Below are 17,161 nucleotides of genomic sequence, written 5' to 3' on the forward strand. Positions count from 1 at the left end.
AAGACGCTGCAACAGCGCTGTATGATAAATCCATGGACGGCTGTGAAACCACCAGGAGCCGGTCTCGGAAAGGTAAGCAAACTGACTGTTACACTGCCATTGCCGCTGCCGTCGAACAAACCTGTCATCACTTCTGTGGAAGCGCCTTTAATATCTCTACTTAGCTCTCTTCAACCGTTGTTGCCAAGGAATGCCATTTATGAGCTGGAGCCTGAGCACGCAACAATAGACGTTGAGTCGCCTGTCTCGATCATGCCTGCTACAACCACGTGGCTCACTTTAAACAATCTGATACCAGTCTCTAGTGCGATTCTCTGCGAGCAGATTCTACCGGCTAGTGCTGACATTTCGGAAATTTACTTTTCACCCTTTGATATTACTGATGCCGATTTAATGGGTTTCCCGAACATTGACTCCCAGATTTGTCCTCTGAATGACAAATCATCTCCCAATATCGGCAAAAAATAGTCTCTCGAAATTGTAGAGCCTGAGACTTCTGATTCGAAACACCCTGCAAAAGGAGGGCCCCCTCATGACACGATTGACCTTGAGAGTCTGGCCAAATCGGACACGCAACACTCGGCAGGTGATTCGAGCTCTTCCACGCTGAACCCGCATTAGCTACAGGAACTTCCACTGCGGAAACCCAGCCGGAGAAACTTGCCATTTTGGCCCATGCGGCATCTGGGTGCAACGACACAAAACTGAGCAACAGTTTTAACAGCAAAATACTGATCTCTGTTGAATACGATGGGTCCCTAGACTCTAATATACCAACGGAGCAAGCCTGCCCCAATGTTGATAATATTGGTTCCTGTCCTCTGTATGCTTATGCCGCTCTAGCAGCTCCTCAACTTGTGATCGAGTCCTCAATTGCCTGCAAATCGACTTCCAATAAGAATATTTAGAATACCATGAATGTGAACTGTCCAGGCGCAGTGCCACAAACCTTGGCTACTTTAAAACATTCACACACTCAAGATGTCGTTAACGTGGAGACATTTGAGGAAAACACCTCGGACTCAACCACTAATAGAGCTGAGTCTCGTTTGCCCTCTGCAGCAAATATCGACATTTTCAAGTCTAAAAAAGGTCCATTGGCAATGCCTGGTAAACACGTACTGACCCAGTCGCCTCTTAAACGATTGGAAATTCAAAAGGAAAATGCCAGCACCCCGCTCACCAATGGACAGAGAGCGGCACATAAAAGAGCTGGGCCCTCTCACTTGCAAGGACAAAGGTCTGTGACACTGGCCTCAAACTAAGCCTCTACCAACACTTTGATTGCGGAGGCCGAACAACATTCTAACGTAGGATCAAGGTCCAGACTTTCAGCTGCTGCTTCTACCCAAATTCACAATAATGTTCTGGCAGCTTCTTCACTTGCCATGATCCCCTTCGTCAAACTTTATGAATCGTTAAATGACGCGATTCATGACCAAGGAGTACTGTTGCTGAATTTGTCTATGAAAATGGATCAAATTGATAAATTCAATGTCTTTCTTCAACAACAGATAAGAGAAGCCGACTTGACAGTACAGTGGCAGCACGGCTGTGTGATCCTGCCGCACGTCATCACTGCCAAAATAACAGCCTAGCTGAAGGCTTGCTTGATGCTGAAATGGATGTGTCATAACGCCAGAGTCTTGTCCAATGTTAATTTACGAAACAATGAATGCAACGGCCAATCTGTCGAGTTCAATCTAGCAGCTCAGGATTCTGCTCCAACTTTGGCAACCAATTTGCCCTTCCAAGCCACGCAGTCCAACTTGGGCGACACAACTATACTATTAACAATTCCTCGTCCGATTGCTGACTACAGTGACCCTGTGAAATTACCAACACCTCTACAAGCTGCAAACTGCGGAAATTTAAAATCCATTCCAGCCGCAAAGGATGGCTTTGTTTTCGCCCTGCCCTCTGGTGACCCTGTGGGTGAAACTCAAGGTTCCAATGAGGGCCCCCGGATCATGCCCCGAGGTAATTCTCATCGTATGGAATCTTCACTGGTCCCGCCAAGCCTGCTCCCAGTTTTGATAATGTGAAGTCCAGTGAATTGGCACAGGCAGTGGTGGCCAAAGTCGTTCAAAAAGCAGCATCTAAAAGAAACAAGATGCCTTAGCGTTCAAACGCCAAAAAATGTATTTGTAACATATCGTCTCTTCCCAAACTCAGCTTGTTCAATCGAACCGGCTAAGTGCAACCGACTTACTCATCCACGGTTGTTTCATCAGCATTAATTCTGAAGGGCAAGGCCAATCATTCCAAAAAACGTAGACCTATTGTTTCTGATGAGGAATCTACACTGTCTACATCTTCGTCTGCAATTAATTTATGCGATCTGTCAACTTATTCGCACCGTGATGAATCAGCTAGCGATTATATTGCACCAACAGTTCCCACCCACGGTGCATTGTCCCCACAAGTTTCGTCAAATCAGCAGCCGACTAAGGTGAAGCAATGTGTTCTAAAGTTGACTGCTGATAAGGTTGTTGCAAATAAAGTCGAGGCGGTTGTCAGTGATTCAGCTTCTCAAGCTGACTCACGCTTAAATCCAAGATTTACGTTAAACCAACAAACCAATCGTGTGCACTATATAACAAGGGCCCACTCGACGAAAAGCAATGAAGCATCAACCCACACTTGGAAATTGCATCTTCAGAATATCCAAGTTGATGACAACAAAGTCAACTTAAATCGTACAAATGTATTAAAGTTATTCAAGTGCGTTCCCTCACTTCGCACCATACATTCCGATGACATCAAGATCGTGGAATATGCAACCGAAAAATCATCTGACCAAGTTCTATTGCACATTGTGTCTGCCGGAGTTCGCAATACGATCTTGAAGGCTGCTGAAGGCTGCTGACGACTTACTCTTCTTTGGTTTCGACTTAACGCTCGAACTGGTTCCAGAGAGTCCACGATCAGTAAATCAGCCCTCAAAAGTAACTTCTAATCAATCTATCGAAGACCGATCTACATTGTTAAGGAAAGTGCTTAGCAGACACAGCAAGGCGCAATGCAGTGCCCTAAGGATTCCGGTGGGAGACGACAGCCATCCCAATAGCTATGATTGGAGGAGCAAGAATGCCAATCTATCTTAATATCATGGAACACACGCCGCTTCATGCACCTTTTTAATGACTTTGATGTCCCACTGGATAATGTACTTGTAATTTGTTTGCAGGAGGCCTGGCTTCGTGAGGCACCAATGTGGGACGGCTTTACTTCTTTGTTAAATCCAGCTGTAAAAAACGTAAAAAGTCGTCCATACAGGACTATTAACAATGATCAAAATAGCGCAACAGTGGTCAGCCAGAGAGTCTGTCAACCCGAACCCCTTTGTGCAAGGCACAATTATTCACACCAAGGATGATGTAACGTACAACCGGAAACATTTATTGATCATAAATGCGTATTGGCATCCTGTGAAAATCAGTACCAAGAACTTTGTAAATTCGATCATGCAGATAATACACCAAGCAACTTTGGCATATAATAATCTATCAGTTATATGCTGTGGTGACTTAAACTGTTCTTGGTTTGAACGTGATACCGAATTTGGCTTCGAATTAATGCAGCTCAAATTCATTACCCAGGTCTTAAGATTGCTAAACTCTCTCATATGCAGAGAGCTGATTATACACCTTTGTTAATCGACCACATCATTGCCTTGGACGCTGCTTGTCTAAATGGGCGTTCCCACAAGCATCTATATATCACAGTCAACCAAGAAGCTAAAAAAACATTGAGAAGGGATGTGAGACTCTTGTAAAAAAAAATCTGCCCAGGAAAGATCTGCAGGGAGCAATCAAAAACAGAAGAAAACAGTATTTTAATTGGGCTAAATCTCATGCAATTATAATCCATCAGAATCGAGCTAATGTTGAAATTATTAGTCACAATAAACGCAAGAGAAATTTGGCAGATCTTGAACGCTGGCCATACAAAATGTCCACCTGCCATTTCCAACACAATTTCAGGATCTGTCTGGGCAAAGCACTTTGCCACTGTGTTTATGAAGCCTCAATCTGAGCCAGCCATGGTGACCAATTCGGACGGTGCCTCATGGGCTGTGAAAATGTCGCTGGACGACATTGAAAGAGCTATTCACTGTCTAAAAACTCTCTTGCAGCAGGTCCGGGCTTGATAACAAACTTGATGCTAAAAAAGCATCCAAAAGAATGGGCCTTATTCATCGAAAAGTTGTTTACCCAAATATCAACTACCAAACATCTTCTGGGGTCATGGTCCAAGGCGATAAGAAGGGCAATTGGGACAATCCTTCCAACTAACGCCCAATTGCCCTTCTCAATACCATCAGAAAGATTTGTGGCTCAAATTTGCGACAAAAGTTGTCATCTTGGGCACAAGACGCAAAGATCCTGGACATACGTTAAACAGGCTTCACCAAGAGAGTTGGAGTCGAGGCCAATCTTTTGATCTTAACTATTCTAAAACTTAAATTTACGAAAGCAAATGGAAAATTGTTTCTTGCTTTTATTGACATGAAGCAGGCTTTTGACAGCTTAAACCGGGGCAAGCTTTGGTCAAAATTGTTGGTCTGGAAGTGCCCGGTTGAGCTACTCGAACCAGTCATGGCTCTTCATGCGCACACATCGATACGTGTAAGATTAAACAACAGCGGTGAATTATCTGACACCATAACAACTGCAAAAGGCATCAAACAAGGGTGCCCACTCGCCGCTGAATTGTTTAAATTGTTCTTGGCTGACTTGCCTGTACATCTCGACCAAGTTCAGTGTTTTTCACCAGAAGTTAAACAGTGTTCCTGTTAATTGCATAATCTATGCGGACGACCTGGTCTTAATGGATAGTACCCAGATCGGACTTCAGCATTTGCTCAAGAGACTTCATGAGTATTTGGCAACTAATAAACTTGAGATAAACACAACTAAAAGCAAAATACTGACAATTGGACGCTTGAATAAAAAGGATAAGTCTTTCATGTGGTTGGTCGCCGGCAAAATCCTGAGTTCCGTGACCTTTATAAGGTATCTAGGAATTCAGTTCAACAACTCAATCTGTGAACATCCGTGGACGCTTGACCTAAAAACCCGGATGTCGAAGTTTGCACTGCAAGGCGCCAAGATTCACAAAGATTATGGCAAATTTTCCCTGGCGCCTGTTTTGACTTTCTACCTTCAAAAGGTAGTTCCCGCCATAGATTTGGTGCAGAGGCCGGTTGAAACATCAATGAGTACACCTGGCAGTCACTAGAGGGTCGCTTTTGGCTTTGTCTTGAATTTGCCGCATTCAGCCTCAATGACTGATTTAAGTTATGAATTGTCATTAAACTCCCTTTACACCAGAGTCTTGTGGAAATCGCTTGCTGTAATGCGAAAAATACTTGTACCCTCGCCGACGCCGGCCTATCAGATCTTCGCAAGAGAAAGCAATGGCACTCAACCCAGTTTAATAAAATCATGGGTCACCAGCTTCGCGATATTTTCTCTGTGGCTGACATAAACATTATAGATCTATTAAACCGCCCACAATGTGCAAAGAAAAAGTTTGAGTCTTGGATAATCAACCAAGAGAAACAAGCAAATATGCATTCTGCAATTCCTTTAGGTATTGGTCGAAACAAATTAAATGCTCAACCTCAATATCTGCTTCACTGCCCTTCACATCATAGAGATCAATTTCTAAGACTCAGAATGAACCTTCTTAGAACGAAACAAATTTTATGGCATAGAAGTGACAAGTCAGTGCAAGACAATCTGCGTCGTTTTTGTCGTCTTACTACTGAATCATCCAAACATTTACTAATTAGCTGTGAAGGCACCCGCAACCAATGAGGACATGGATGCCTGGTGGTCTGAGATCATCTCAGGGAATGACATAAAACTATTGTGTGCAGTAGTGGACTATATGGACACTCCACTAAAGACCGAAGTCTTGTGAAAAATGTTCTACTTAGCCGCCTAATGGAATCTAACTAACTTAATTTAATATGGTTAATTTGAGTAATGGATTCAACTAATTTCTGTTGAGGTCAATGTCCCCTCTAATTATTTTGCGGACATGATTTTTCATTGTGCGCACATTATTTTCCATGTGCGCAACTGAATAACGATGTAAGCTACTTTTTGAGCATGAATAGTTAGTGAGATACCATTACTTAAAGGGTTTGGAAGACAATTTCCCCTTCCCAACCACTGCGATTCTTTACAAATCAGTGTAAAAGGAGCATCTTGCAACCCTTTTTCTGAAAATATAGGCTAAATAAAAATTATTTTATATGTGATTATAAGGATAGCTCATCAACCAGTCCAAGACTTCAAGATATGCCATAGTACTTAACAAAAGAACTCCTGCACAGAGAGAAAAACTTGTATGTACCAAAAAAGCTTTGCATTCTCAGGATAAACAATAGGTTTAGTTGTGGCTATTCGTTTGTCAGCACTGTTCGGAGACGATACAGAAAGTGCTTAATGCCATCGGGAAACAACTCCTGTGTATGACAAAAAACAAGTATAGCTAATCACTGAAGTGACTGTCACAAATGCAGACATTATGCAATTTTTGCTAATTGAATAATTGTCACTGAAAGGAATTTGTCAGAAAACGTGCCAATAATGTGCTACTTGAGTAATTCATGGGCCAGGAGAAAATGCCTCTCATCATTTGTAGAAGGACGATAATTGCATCAGACTAACTGCACCACATAATATGATGATCAGAATTCCTAGGCCTCTGCTCACTATCCACATTATGTTGGTCTGTGAGTTGTAACAACATATACTAAAAAAACAGTCTTACAGCTAGTATTAATATACACCATCGATATTACTATGTAAAAAAAGGGCAATGTGCCAAACAAAAACAGGTAGCCATGAACATATAAGAAACTACCCCTGCGTCTACCCACAAAGTTCCAGTGATATCTTTTTGAATCAATGACCACCAGACCAGTGGCATTGTTAGAAACTCAAATAATATTACTGCCTGATCTCAAGAGGAATTTTAAGGGGAAAGAACCGATTTTAATAAGCATGGAATAGCCCTACTGGAAAAGCCAACTACCTTTTTTACTGAAAAATCTTTTGATTGGTTTGGTTTGTTTATTTATAGAGCGCGTCCGAACCCTCAGGTAGCTGGGCGCATAATCATGTGCACAGCATAGTTACATATCGTTACACAAACACAGGAATAAATAAAAAGGGTACATGCATTCAATGGTAAAAGGGAATGGTACAGAGTGTGGCATGAAATAATTACAACGGAAAGTGAGGACCGAGTTACATGGTGGTCCGGTTCAAGATTTAAGTAGGATATACAGTTCTAGATGGCGGAGAGAAGAGGCTTGGAGTATGTGTAAGTAAATGGCAAGGTGTTTGTTGCAAGCCAAGATTTCACCATGGCTCTGAATGGCCAGAAAGAAGCTTCCGATCTGATTGCAAGGGGGGAGAGAATTCCAGCATTGAGCTGCGAGAACTGGGAAACTGGATCCTCCTGCTGTTTTTAGGTTGTAGTAGGGAACCTTTAGTTGGAGCAGGTAAGGAGTTCTGGTGGGTCTGTTGGAGCAGTGTCTAGTGAATTTGTCCGATAGGTAGCGTGGGGCAGAGAGTGACAGGCACTTATGTGTGATAACAAGGGTTCTTAGCTTAATTCTGTCCCGGATACGGAGCCAGTGGACTTCTTTGCTGGCCGTAGATATGTGACCCTTGCGCGGGAGGTTAAGGGCACATTTTAAGGCATTATTTTGAAGAATCTGGAGTCTGTTCAGATTTTTTGTGGTGGTGCCTAGGTAGAGTGTGTTACAGTAGTCTAATTTAGACAATATCAGCGCTCTAGATAGGGTGAGGCAACTGGAGGGGGAAAGAAAAGGCCAACAGGCATTGATCAGTTTATTGGTGTAGGTGGTGGTTGAAATGGTGGTGCTTATTTGTTTTTTAGCGACAGGGTGGAGTCGAGGTACACACCTAGTGTTTTAACCTCTTTGGAGACTTTTATGATGTTGCCATCAATGGTAAAAGATTGGTACCTAGGGTCCAATTTATTGAGGCTGGCCTGGGATCTTACGATAAGCAGTCCTGTCTTATCGTCATTGAGGCAAACACTGTGTGTGGCCATCCAGGCTTGAATTTCAAGGTAGATTTCTTTAAGCTTTGCAACATCTTCTTCATAGCAACCAGAGAGGGTGATGAGGACCTGGGTGCCGTCTGCGTAATTAGTCTAGCTGACACCCAGTTCGTCAAGACGGTCAAAGAAGAGCTTAGTGAAGATGTCGTAAAGTGTGGGAGAAATGCATGAGCCTGGAGGAACTCCACATTGGATTGGGATAGGGTCAGCAGCCGCGGAAGGGGCGAAGACCCTAGTCGACCTGTTAGACAGAAATGACTGACTCCAATTGGTGGCATTCTGCGAGAATGCGGCAGCCGAGGAGAGGTGTTGTGTGAGGATCTGGTGATCAACCAGATCGAAGGCAGCGGAGAGGTCCAACAGGAGCAAAATGGCCAGTTTGCCCTTGTCTTTGGCATCATCCATTTGGATTTTTAGATCCTAGAGGGCAGTTTCAGTCCCATGCCTGGGTCTAAAGCCGGATTGTCGCAAGCCTAGGAGGTTGTCTTCCAAATGTTGTTGTATTTGGAGGTAGGCTAATCTGTCTAAGGTTTTGAGGAGAAAAGGGACCGTGGTGATGGGTCTATAATTCGTGGCGATGTTGGGGTCTAGGTTGGGTTTTTTGAGAAGGGGGGGGAGGACCCACGCTTCTTTGAGGTTGTTAGGGACCACTGAATTTTTGAAAGAAGAGTTGATCAATGAGGTGATGAGAGGGGCTAGCTCATTGGCTCCATCTTTGTTGACGGAGGCGGGGCATAAGTCGCCTTTGCAGTTGGATGGTTTGAGGCTGGCGATTATCTTGACTACTTCCTCCTCTGTGACTGGTGAGAAGTGGAATGGGGGGCAGTTGGGGATGGTATCGTCTTTTTTACTATTGAGGGTATCTTTGGCGGCAAGGTTAGCTTTTTTGGCTTCTATCTTTGCTTGTAGGAGGGCTATTTTGTTGGCGAGGGCAAGCTGGATATTATTGCACTAAGCCTTGTCCTTAGTGCAGTCCTCTGTATGTGGCAGTGGTGATTCGAGTTCCCTTAATATAGTGAATAATTCTTTAGTACCAGATTTGGCGTCGAGTATTCTCGTGTTATAAATCTCTTTTTTAGCATTTATGATGGCAGATTTGTAGGTAGAGGTGGCTGAGACTAAATTGTCTTTAGTGGAGAGAGATGGGGCTTTTCTCCAGCTGGGTTCCGCAGTTCTTTTGATGTTGCAGAGAGCCTTTAGTTCTGCTGAGAACCATTTGTTGGAGTGGGCAATAGGTTTGGCTTTTCGTTGTTTAAGTGGAGCTATCTGGTTGAGAGCTAGTTCCAGAGTGTTGTTGTATAGGTCTACAAGGGCAGACGGGTTGTCATTCTGAGTGGGAAGGTTAACTTTATTGATGGGCATGAGAAGTGGTCTAAGGTTCTCTATAGTGATGTTGCGATTGTTTCTGGAGATTATTAGTAGTATCCTGGAGGGTGGTGTGGTTATGGGTATGGTTCTGGTTAGAGAGAATGTGATAAGGTGATGGTCAGTCCAAGCCCAAGGAGTGATGTCAGTCAGTGAAAGGTTGCAGTTGGCATCTGCAAGCCAGTCTAGGGATCTTCCTTTTGTGTGTGTGTAGGTTTATTAATGTGTTGGGTGAGGCCTAAATGAGTAATGGTGTCATTGAGAGAGGTGGCGTGATTGTCATTAGGGTCATTGAGTCCCAGGTTGAAATCGCCCATGATGATGATTTGTGATTTAGGTTTAGTATTTGTAGTGAGTAGGAGAGAGATATCCTCTTCAAAGGTAGAAAGGGGACCTGGGGGTCTGTATATAATGTGTAGTAGGATGGTTTGGGTGTTAGATAATGGATGTTTGATGGATAGGAGTTCGGCTGAGGGTAGGGTTGTGTTGGTAACTTCTCTGATGTTTACGATGGATTTAGCAATAATTGCTACACCTCCTCCTATTCCGTGTTTTCTGTCAGCTCGGATAATGTTGTAGTTATCCGGGATGGCTAAAGCTAGTGTGGGTCCAGCTGCTAAGGGGAGCCATGTCTCAGTGATGGCGATAAAGTCCATAATTCCAAGTATGGAGTAAAATCATATATGAACCCTGCTTGTAGCCCTGACAAAGGAAGTGAAATTACAGAGCACATAATACAGCTTATAGTTTTGCCCACCCTTGCTCACCACAGCCAGGACAAAAAAATCAAGAGCCTTACTGAGGTTTCTTCTGGTGCCCTGTTAAAGAACATTACATATATTTGCCCTGTCAATAGCAGCTTTGCAATGCTCACAGGTTCAACATACTGAGTACCTTCTTCTTTAAGTAGGGACACCTCCTCTGAAACTCACTGTTATCAGCTGAACAAGATGCATGGGGATGCTGGAGGCAATACATGCAAACTCATGATTATATTGAAAAGCCCTCATCAGTTAATCATAGACGGAAAGAGAAGGTGCAGTGTCCTAGACTATTAATATAGTTTCCTATTCTTTAGCAAGCATTTCCTTCATTATACTGTACTGCCAAAACATCTGATTTAGTTGAAAGTTGCTGGTTTGTTCTTCACCCCAAAGGAGTGTTCTCCTGTTCCCTTTCACCCGTTCCCCTCCCCGGCTCCTGTACTAGCCTCAAATATTAGTTGACAGGGCTCTGTAAAAAGTGAGGGATTGTAGCAGTCAAACACTAACTGGGAGATTTGCATACCTACAACACTTTGCAAGCAAATCCAATGCAAAGCCTCATAATGCTATTATGTGGAGTTTAAGAAAATGTCATAAGTCTGCATGTTCACAATTACTATTTAGTACATACAAGATTGTTTGCAACATACCCCACCTTTCAATTGTTGGGTAGGATTATACAAGTGATCAGTGAAACCATTTTTGTATAGCAGCGAGTTAAGATATGATTTGTTAAGGTCTATGCTCCATGGAACTCTAAACATTTTGAAAGGTTACAGATTGTGTCAAAAAACATTCTACTTATTTGAATAGTGTTGCCCTAATTTTAAATACGAATAATGCCAGGCAGAGTACATATCAATTATCCCTTACAGGCCAAGTAAATTATATTGTAATGTTGCTCTCCTTGTATATGGTAATGTTAGCAATGCTAAATAGGAGACGCTTACCATGACTTTTGCCTACTCAAAATCCTTACAGGGCAAATTAATATTTGAGTTTTATAATGCGTTAACTTGCAAATGGGGCTTTTCAAAGTGCTTGTGTGACATATGTACAAAGAATGGGAAGCATGGGATGAGGTTACACATCCTAGTATACTGCTTACTTAAATTCAGTATCCAATATTTGAGCTGAAACTTGGGTTACATAGTGTGGGTAATTCTTTTGCTAAGGCACCATGAGTAAAATAAATTCATGTGCTTGAACGTCATTCATATTATAACAAACATAAAACAAGACTATTATCTAAGTCTGGTAACCTTTTGCAGAGCTAAGGTAGATTGAGTCATGGTTGTCTGGTAATATCTAAATGTGGCCTTGGGTGGAGTAATGTGGTAGAATCAAGTATAGGAGCCATTGGTGTGGAGGGAAGATAATTAGGTTAATGTGTGCAGGCATATCTTACTTATATGTTCTGTTCATACAGCCACTTTTTCATATTGCTTTTTAACCTATTGTTGTGTATTCTGCTTTTAGGGGTTTTTAGGTTTTCAAGGTCAAGATTGTATAGTAGGGCAATGTAAATGGGTTAGACCAGACGATGAAGAATAGTTAGTATAATATATCTTCATTTTGAGAGAAAGCAAATATAAGGTAGTTATTGTGGCTTGTCCCTTATTGCATCTTTATAAATGGGTGGGAATTGTCTGCGCTGCTAAAATTCTTCTGAGCGGCACCCAGAGGGAAGCTGGGCAAGCGCACATGTGCACAGCTTAGAGGGAACATTGGTTGAGATACATTAGTGAGTAATTTACTTACCTGGAAGAAAGTTTGAAACAAAAGTTTAATTCCTCTGTTTTAAACTGTAGTTTTCCATTAAAAAAAAAAAATACATGAAGATCATCATGGGTAGGCAGGCAGCGCGGAGCTGAAACACTAAATGTCTACTAAAAGCTATGAATCGCTCTTTTACAGAAGGGGGCTAACATAGAGGAAACTGGAGCACAAAGGCAAGAAAGTGATGAGAAAGTTGCTTGATAATGCAAAGAGGGCCAACGGAGGTGATGGCCTAAAGGTAACCTATAATGTGTGTGCTGCAAAGCACATTTAATTTCCCGAATTAAAACTGCCAAGTTGCTGTGTCATAAGACTGCCAACGTGGAACCCTCCTGAGGTTCGGAGCTCATTTTAACTAAGCTGAAAGGCCCTGGCGCTATCCCTTACAAACGGACAAGAATCTCTGGCCTGTCAGAGTAATATTTGGGAGGTGGGGTAAAGATCATAAGGATTGGTTGGCGTTTTCTCAGCCCTGTTAGGAGGGCCTCATGGTCCTTACGCTTTAGAAGACCTGTGTTGTGCACCGATTGGAGGGTGCAAAATCGCTTCCTGGATCCTCCCAGCCTCTGTGGGGGTGGGGTTCTGGGGTTCTGTTTTATACCTCTTTTGTTTCTCAGGGTTTTTGTATGTGTGTGGAGGTCCTGCGCCATAAAGGGCCACTTCACGTAGCTACACAAGCCCTAAATCCACCCTCCTCCGTACTTGCATCCTCTTACCCTCTCACATATGACTCCTTCCACTAGCCCACCAGTCTCCCACCACCTACCCTCTATACAATCTCAGTCTATCTTTTCCCATTGGTCACTCCCTCTTCACCTCTCTTTACATCCTTTAAATGCTTAATTGTGCTTCATTCTGCTCCGTCTATCTCTCCAACTCGCACACCCTCAGTCTCCTTACCTTTCATCTCTGCACACATTACTTCACAATCCCTCCCTCCTCCTTTCTTCTTCGATCGTCCCCTCCCTCACTCCTTCATCTGCACTCCACATTTGTCTGTAGCCCACTCTTCCTTTTTTTTCTTCCTCCCCCTCCTCTCCACATTTTCCTCTCTTCCATTCCTCTTTGCTAGTTTCTTGGGCAGCTGGACCCTGTGGTTGCACAGTGTTCCACAGCAGGTGCATTAACATGCCAAGCTATCTTATTAGATTTTGAATCAGTGGCCTTCAGTCTAAAACGGCCAGGGACATGTGACCCGGGGAGTGGGTGGGAGCTGACTCGTCACTTTGAGGGGGAGACACAGCAGTAAAATCATGGGGGTGGGTGGGATGGGAGGCAGATGAGAGGCAAAGAAAAAGGGAGGGTTAATGGGTAAGACGGCTGGAAAATAAATTCAGAGAGAGCAAATCATGAAAGAATGGATATGAAGTGGCATGCAAGAAAAATATAACAAATTAAACGGCAAAAAGTAATAGCAAAAGGAGAACAACGAGCACAGCATTATAGGTTATTTATAACAAGCTTAATACCAGATGTTTCTAAGCACGGACCCGGGGATCGAACCTGTGTTCCTCCGTGTCGCGTTGCTTCCATGGTGAGCACACTGCTCCTGAGCTATCCTCCCGAGGCATGTCCACTGTCCCCAGAATCAAGCCTGATATAATGAGAGGGCCTTCCCACTTTGAAGAGAGCAGCACTTGCTAATTTTGCAAGATGTTGGCTAACACGTCACCAAACCTGAGCACAGCAGGAGAGAAGCCAGACGCCATGCCATGACCAGCGAGGACAGTCACAGCTTGCTTTGCTTTTCAGACCTGCTCTCACTTGATAAGGATTTTTTATTAATTCCGTGTTTGGTCTTAATGCCAGGGACGTCATTTAGGGGTTGCAACTGCGACTACTGAGGCCTCCCTTGCTCCCCCTGTGGTCTCCCTTGGTACCCCTAAAAAAAATAAAAAAAATAAATATATAATATAATTCTTTTTAATGCAAGCTCTGGGGTTGGAGTCAGCGCCATGTGGCTTTTTGCTTCTGGAGTGGCTGGCTTTCTTGTTCAAGCCTCTTAAAAAAAGAAAAAAAACAAGGGGTTCCACAAGTCTAACACTTTCAGCAGTGACCCTAACTAAGAAAGACTAGGAATACCTACAAAAATGTGTCTTTCTGGAATTCTATACAATAATTGCTAGACTCCTTTAAAGGTTTTTCAGGCACACTTAAGGGGGAGAGTCACTGATTTAGTCTGTTCTTAAATGCCTCAACTCAGCCCTTCATCCTTCTGCGGTCGATAAATGAGTACCAACACAGTTTGGGTGATATTGTATGTGTATTTTATCTATATAAAGTGCTTGAGCATACCTGCTATATAATAATGCATCATTATCTTTTGGCCATGGACCTCTACTTGCATTTACAGTAGCTTGCTAATATGGGCTTATACACACTGATGTTAACGATACATATGGCGATCCATTCTTGTATGAAATGTATATCACATTATGGTGATAATCTAACCATATTTTTCGTAGTGTACTTAGAAACAATGTTATGTGATGCCACTTCCTGTTTTGTCAAGGGGCGGAAGGTTGTGTTCCATTGCTTCCTGTGATATCACTTCAGGGTGGGGTCAAATGTCATCAGAGGTTGATGGTCGTGCGATGTCACTTCTGCTACCACTGGCATTTTGGTGTAATGACGTCCCTGCTTAATGCAAGTACTTGCATAATCTCCACAGGGACAAAATGAAAATCCTGCCTCCTTTACCCCAGGTACTAGGCATCTATGATTACCACCATGGATGTTTCATGCAGCCTACTTTTGCAGGTGATCATACTGTGAGCTTGTACCGTGTTCTGCAAGTACCACCCTTGTTCCAATGGTGCACAGCACTGAAGTGCGTACAACTCATTTTAGTTGACGACTGACGTGCATCCAGCGAATGCGTGTGTGACTTACCTGGACATGGTAGTGGGCGGTGAGCATGCATAATTCTGCATGAAGTGTACCTAGAAGTGGACTGTGTGCGTTTCCATTTCAGCAAGTAACTGGCCTTCGGCCAGCTATAGGGGTTGTCCGTAGCCAATTCTGCAACTGAGTGGCCTTCATCCAACGATGGCTTGTGTAAATATGGCCACATCTTCAGGTGGCTGGGTTGTATCCAGGTATGGGCTGTGTGCCAGTCAGTTCTATTGATGATGGACCTAATTTGGTGCACGCCCTGTTCTGCATGTGACGGGTCTGTACCCAGCGATGCCTAGATTATATCAGTTAATTGCCATCACTCCAGCACGCCTCCCATACCACTTTAATAAACTCTTTGGGGTATGCCTCACAACAGTACTTTTTTCTTTACATTTTTGCCCCTCTTTGGCTCATTGTAGCCCCTATTCCTCTCTGGGGCATTTTAGGTTTCTGGAGCAGTAACTCTCATTGGTGTAACCCCAGATCCAACCACTCTGGGAGATGCAAGTAAGCTGATGATGGAGGGAGTTGCAGTAATGGAGATGACCAGATCTAAGTTAGATGTTACCCAGTAAGTTCCCTTCTTCGTCACCCTCCGTACTCTTTGATGACATAGCAGACGGCAGGTCAGATAATTGATAAACAAATGTGCCAACGCAACACCCGTTTGTGACCAACACCTATCTGATTGCATCTGGTTATTTGGCCCGACACAGTTCCAGCCACACTAGCCTGATCCGACATGTATGTGATTTATGAAGGTCAAACCTAGCTGTGAAGTAAAATGGTGCTGCACATGGGGGACACACCCAGTGGTTGCAAGTAGAGTGCTGGGCAGCAGATGAGCTGGAATGGGAAAGGGGAGCCGTGAGGTTGGGCTCAGAATGGGGAGCAGTAGGGTTGAGTAGAGTGATCAGCGATTGACAAGATGATCTTTGAAGAGTAGGGTCTTCAGCTCTTTCCTGAAGCGCAGGATGGATATGGTATCGCTTGCTAACTTTGTGGAGGAGGGCATGCTAGTACCAAAATGCTTGGGTCTTCTTGGCAATGTACCAACAATTTGTACTGGTTAATGAAGGCGGAAAGCCCAAGTGGCAGCCCTACAGATGTCTGGGAGAGAAACAGCCAAGATCCCTCTCTAGTTCTTATACTCTAGTCAACTCAGTGGGTATCTGTCCAGTTAGGAAAAGCAAATAAACTAAGAACAAAAACCTTGCGGAACACACTGAACCCCACCTGGAATGAGACGATGACGTACTACGGGATCACGGACGAAGATATGATACGCAAAACGCTAAGGGGAGACCAAGTCGAGGCCCATGAAGAAGGCTTTCCACCGAAACGTCACGGGACCAGATCATTTTGAGGGCTTCATTCCCCCAATCCCGCTCCATAATTCGATCTGTTTCTAGACGTTGAACAACGACTAGGTCCCTTTTCTCTAGGAGCCAGCAATAAATTAACCCAGTTTCAGAAAGAAATAATGCCTTTTCTCTGACACATGGTTTTGACTCTACACATTCGATATAGGTGTTTGCCTTGTGTTTAAATAATATACTATGTTTCTTTGCATCATTGCACACTTAGGCAAACCACCAATGATTGTGCATCTGTTTGTTTTGTTTGTTAATTTTTCTTAATCATTTGCCATTCTTTCTTTGTTGCATCTGTTTAATAAGATGAATGTGATTTTATCCACATGTACACCAGAAAACGAAAAGGTTTCATGTTAAACCTAAATGCAGAAAATTCTCTCTGCATCTACTAACACTGGCTAAATAAAAAGCTACAGTGCACCCTTGAAGGGCCCAATTGCTCATCTTTTTGAATACGTATGACAGTTAGATTAATGAAATAGCTTTTGCCATATTATGCATGCTGAATAACATAGCCTTTACCAAAATATATATGTAAAGAGACTTAAAGTAAGTGGCAGGACGCCATTCCTCTTGTTTCAAGTATCATTAGCCGTTAATTCCTCCCACTTGTTTATGAGCTGACCCTCCAGTTACATAGAGAACAGCACTCCCAACATCTAGGAGAGGCAATCTTTGATCTTGATATGATTCTGCCAGACTGCCAAAAGCTGGCAGAATATCATGGCATAAGTGGAAGAATTAACAGATTTGTAGGAGGAAACCTGGGCCCTGTCATATTTCTAATTCATCAGGTGCAATCTTAAAATAAGGGGGACGGTTAAAGCCAAGTGCCCTTATGTCGTCCATTTTCTTGATGGGTTATGC

The 17,161-nt window shown here is 43.2% G+C and overlaps 1 protein-coding gene across 2 annotated transcripts in view; it reads left to right on the forward strand.

Moving 5' to 3' along the window:
- SLC25A10 (solute carrier family 25 member 10) overlaps positions 1 to 17,161 on the forward strand; it is a 257,944-nt gene that overhangs the window by 4,653 nt on the left and 236,130 nt on the right. Inside the window, exon 1 of one of the 2 annotated variants that reach the window (XM_069655279.1) lies at positions 12,164 to 12,258. The exons of the other annotated variant lie outside the window; for it this stretch is intronic. Coding sequence (XP_069511380.1) covers positions 12,205 to 12,258 — 54 coding nt within the window. The 5' untranslated portion in view covers positions 12,164 to 12,204. Of the gene's footprint in view, positions 1 to 12,163; positions 12,259 to 17,161 lie in introns of those variants that run through there. 2 annotated transcript variants of the gene reach the window in all.

The sequence above is a fragment of the Ambystoma mexicanum genome, chromosome 3q, assembly GCF_040938575.1.
Source record: "Ambystoma mexicanum isolate Mex_15411 chromosome 3q, UKY_AmexF1_1, whole genome shotgun sequence".
Lineage (NCBI taxonomy): Eukaryota > Metazoa > Chordata > Amphibia > Caudata > Ambystomatidae > Ambystoma > Ambystoma mexicanum.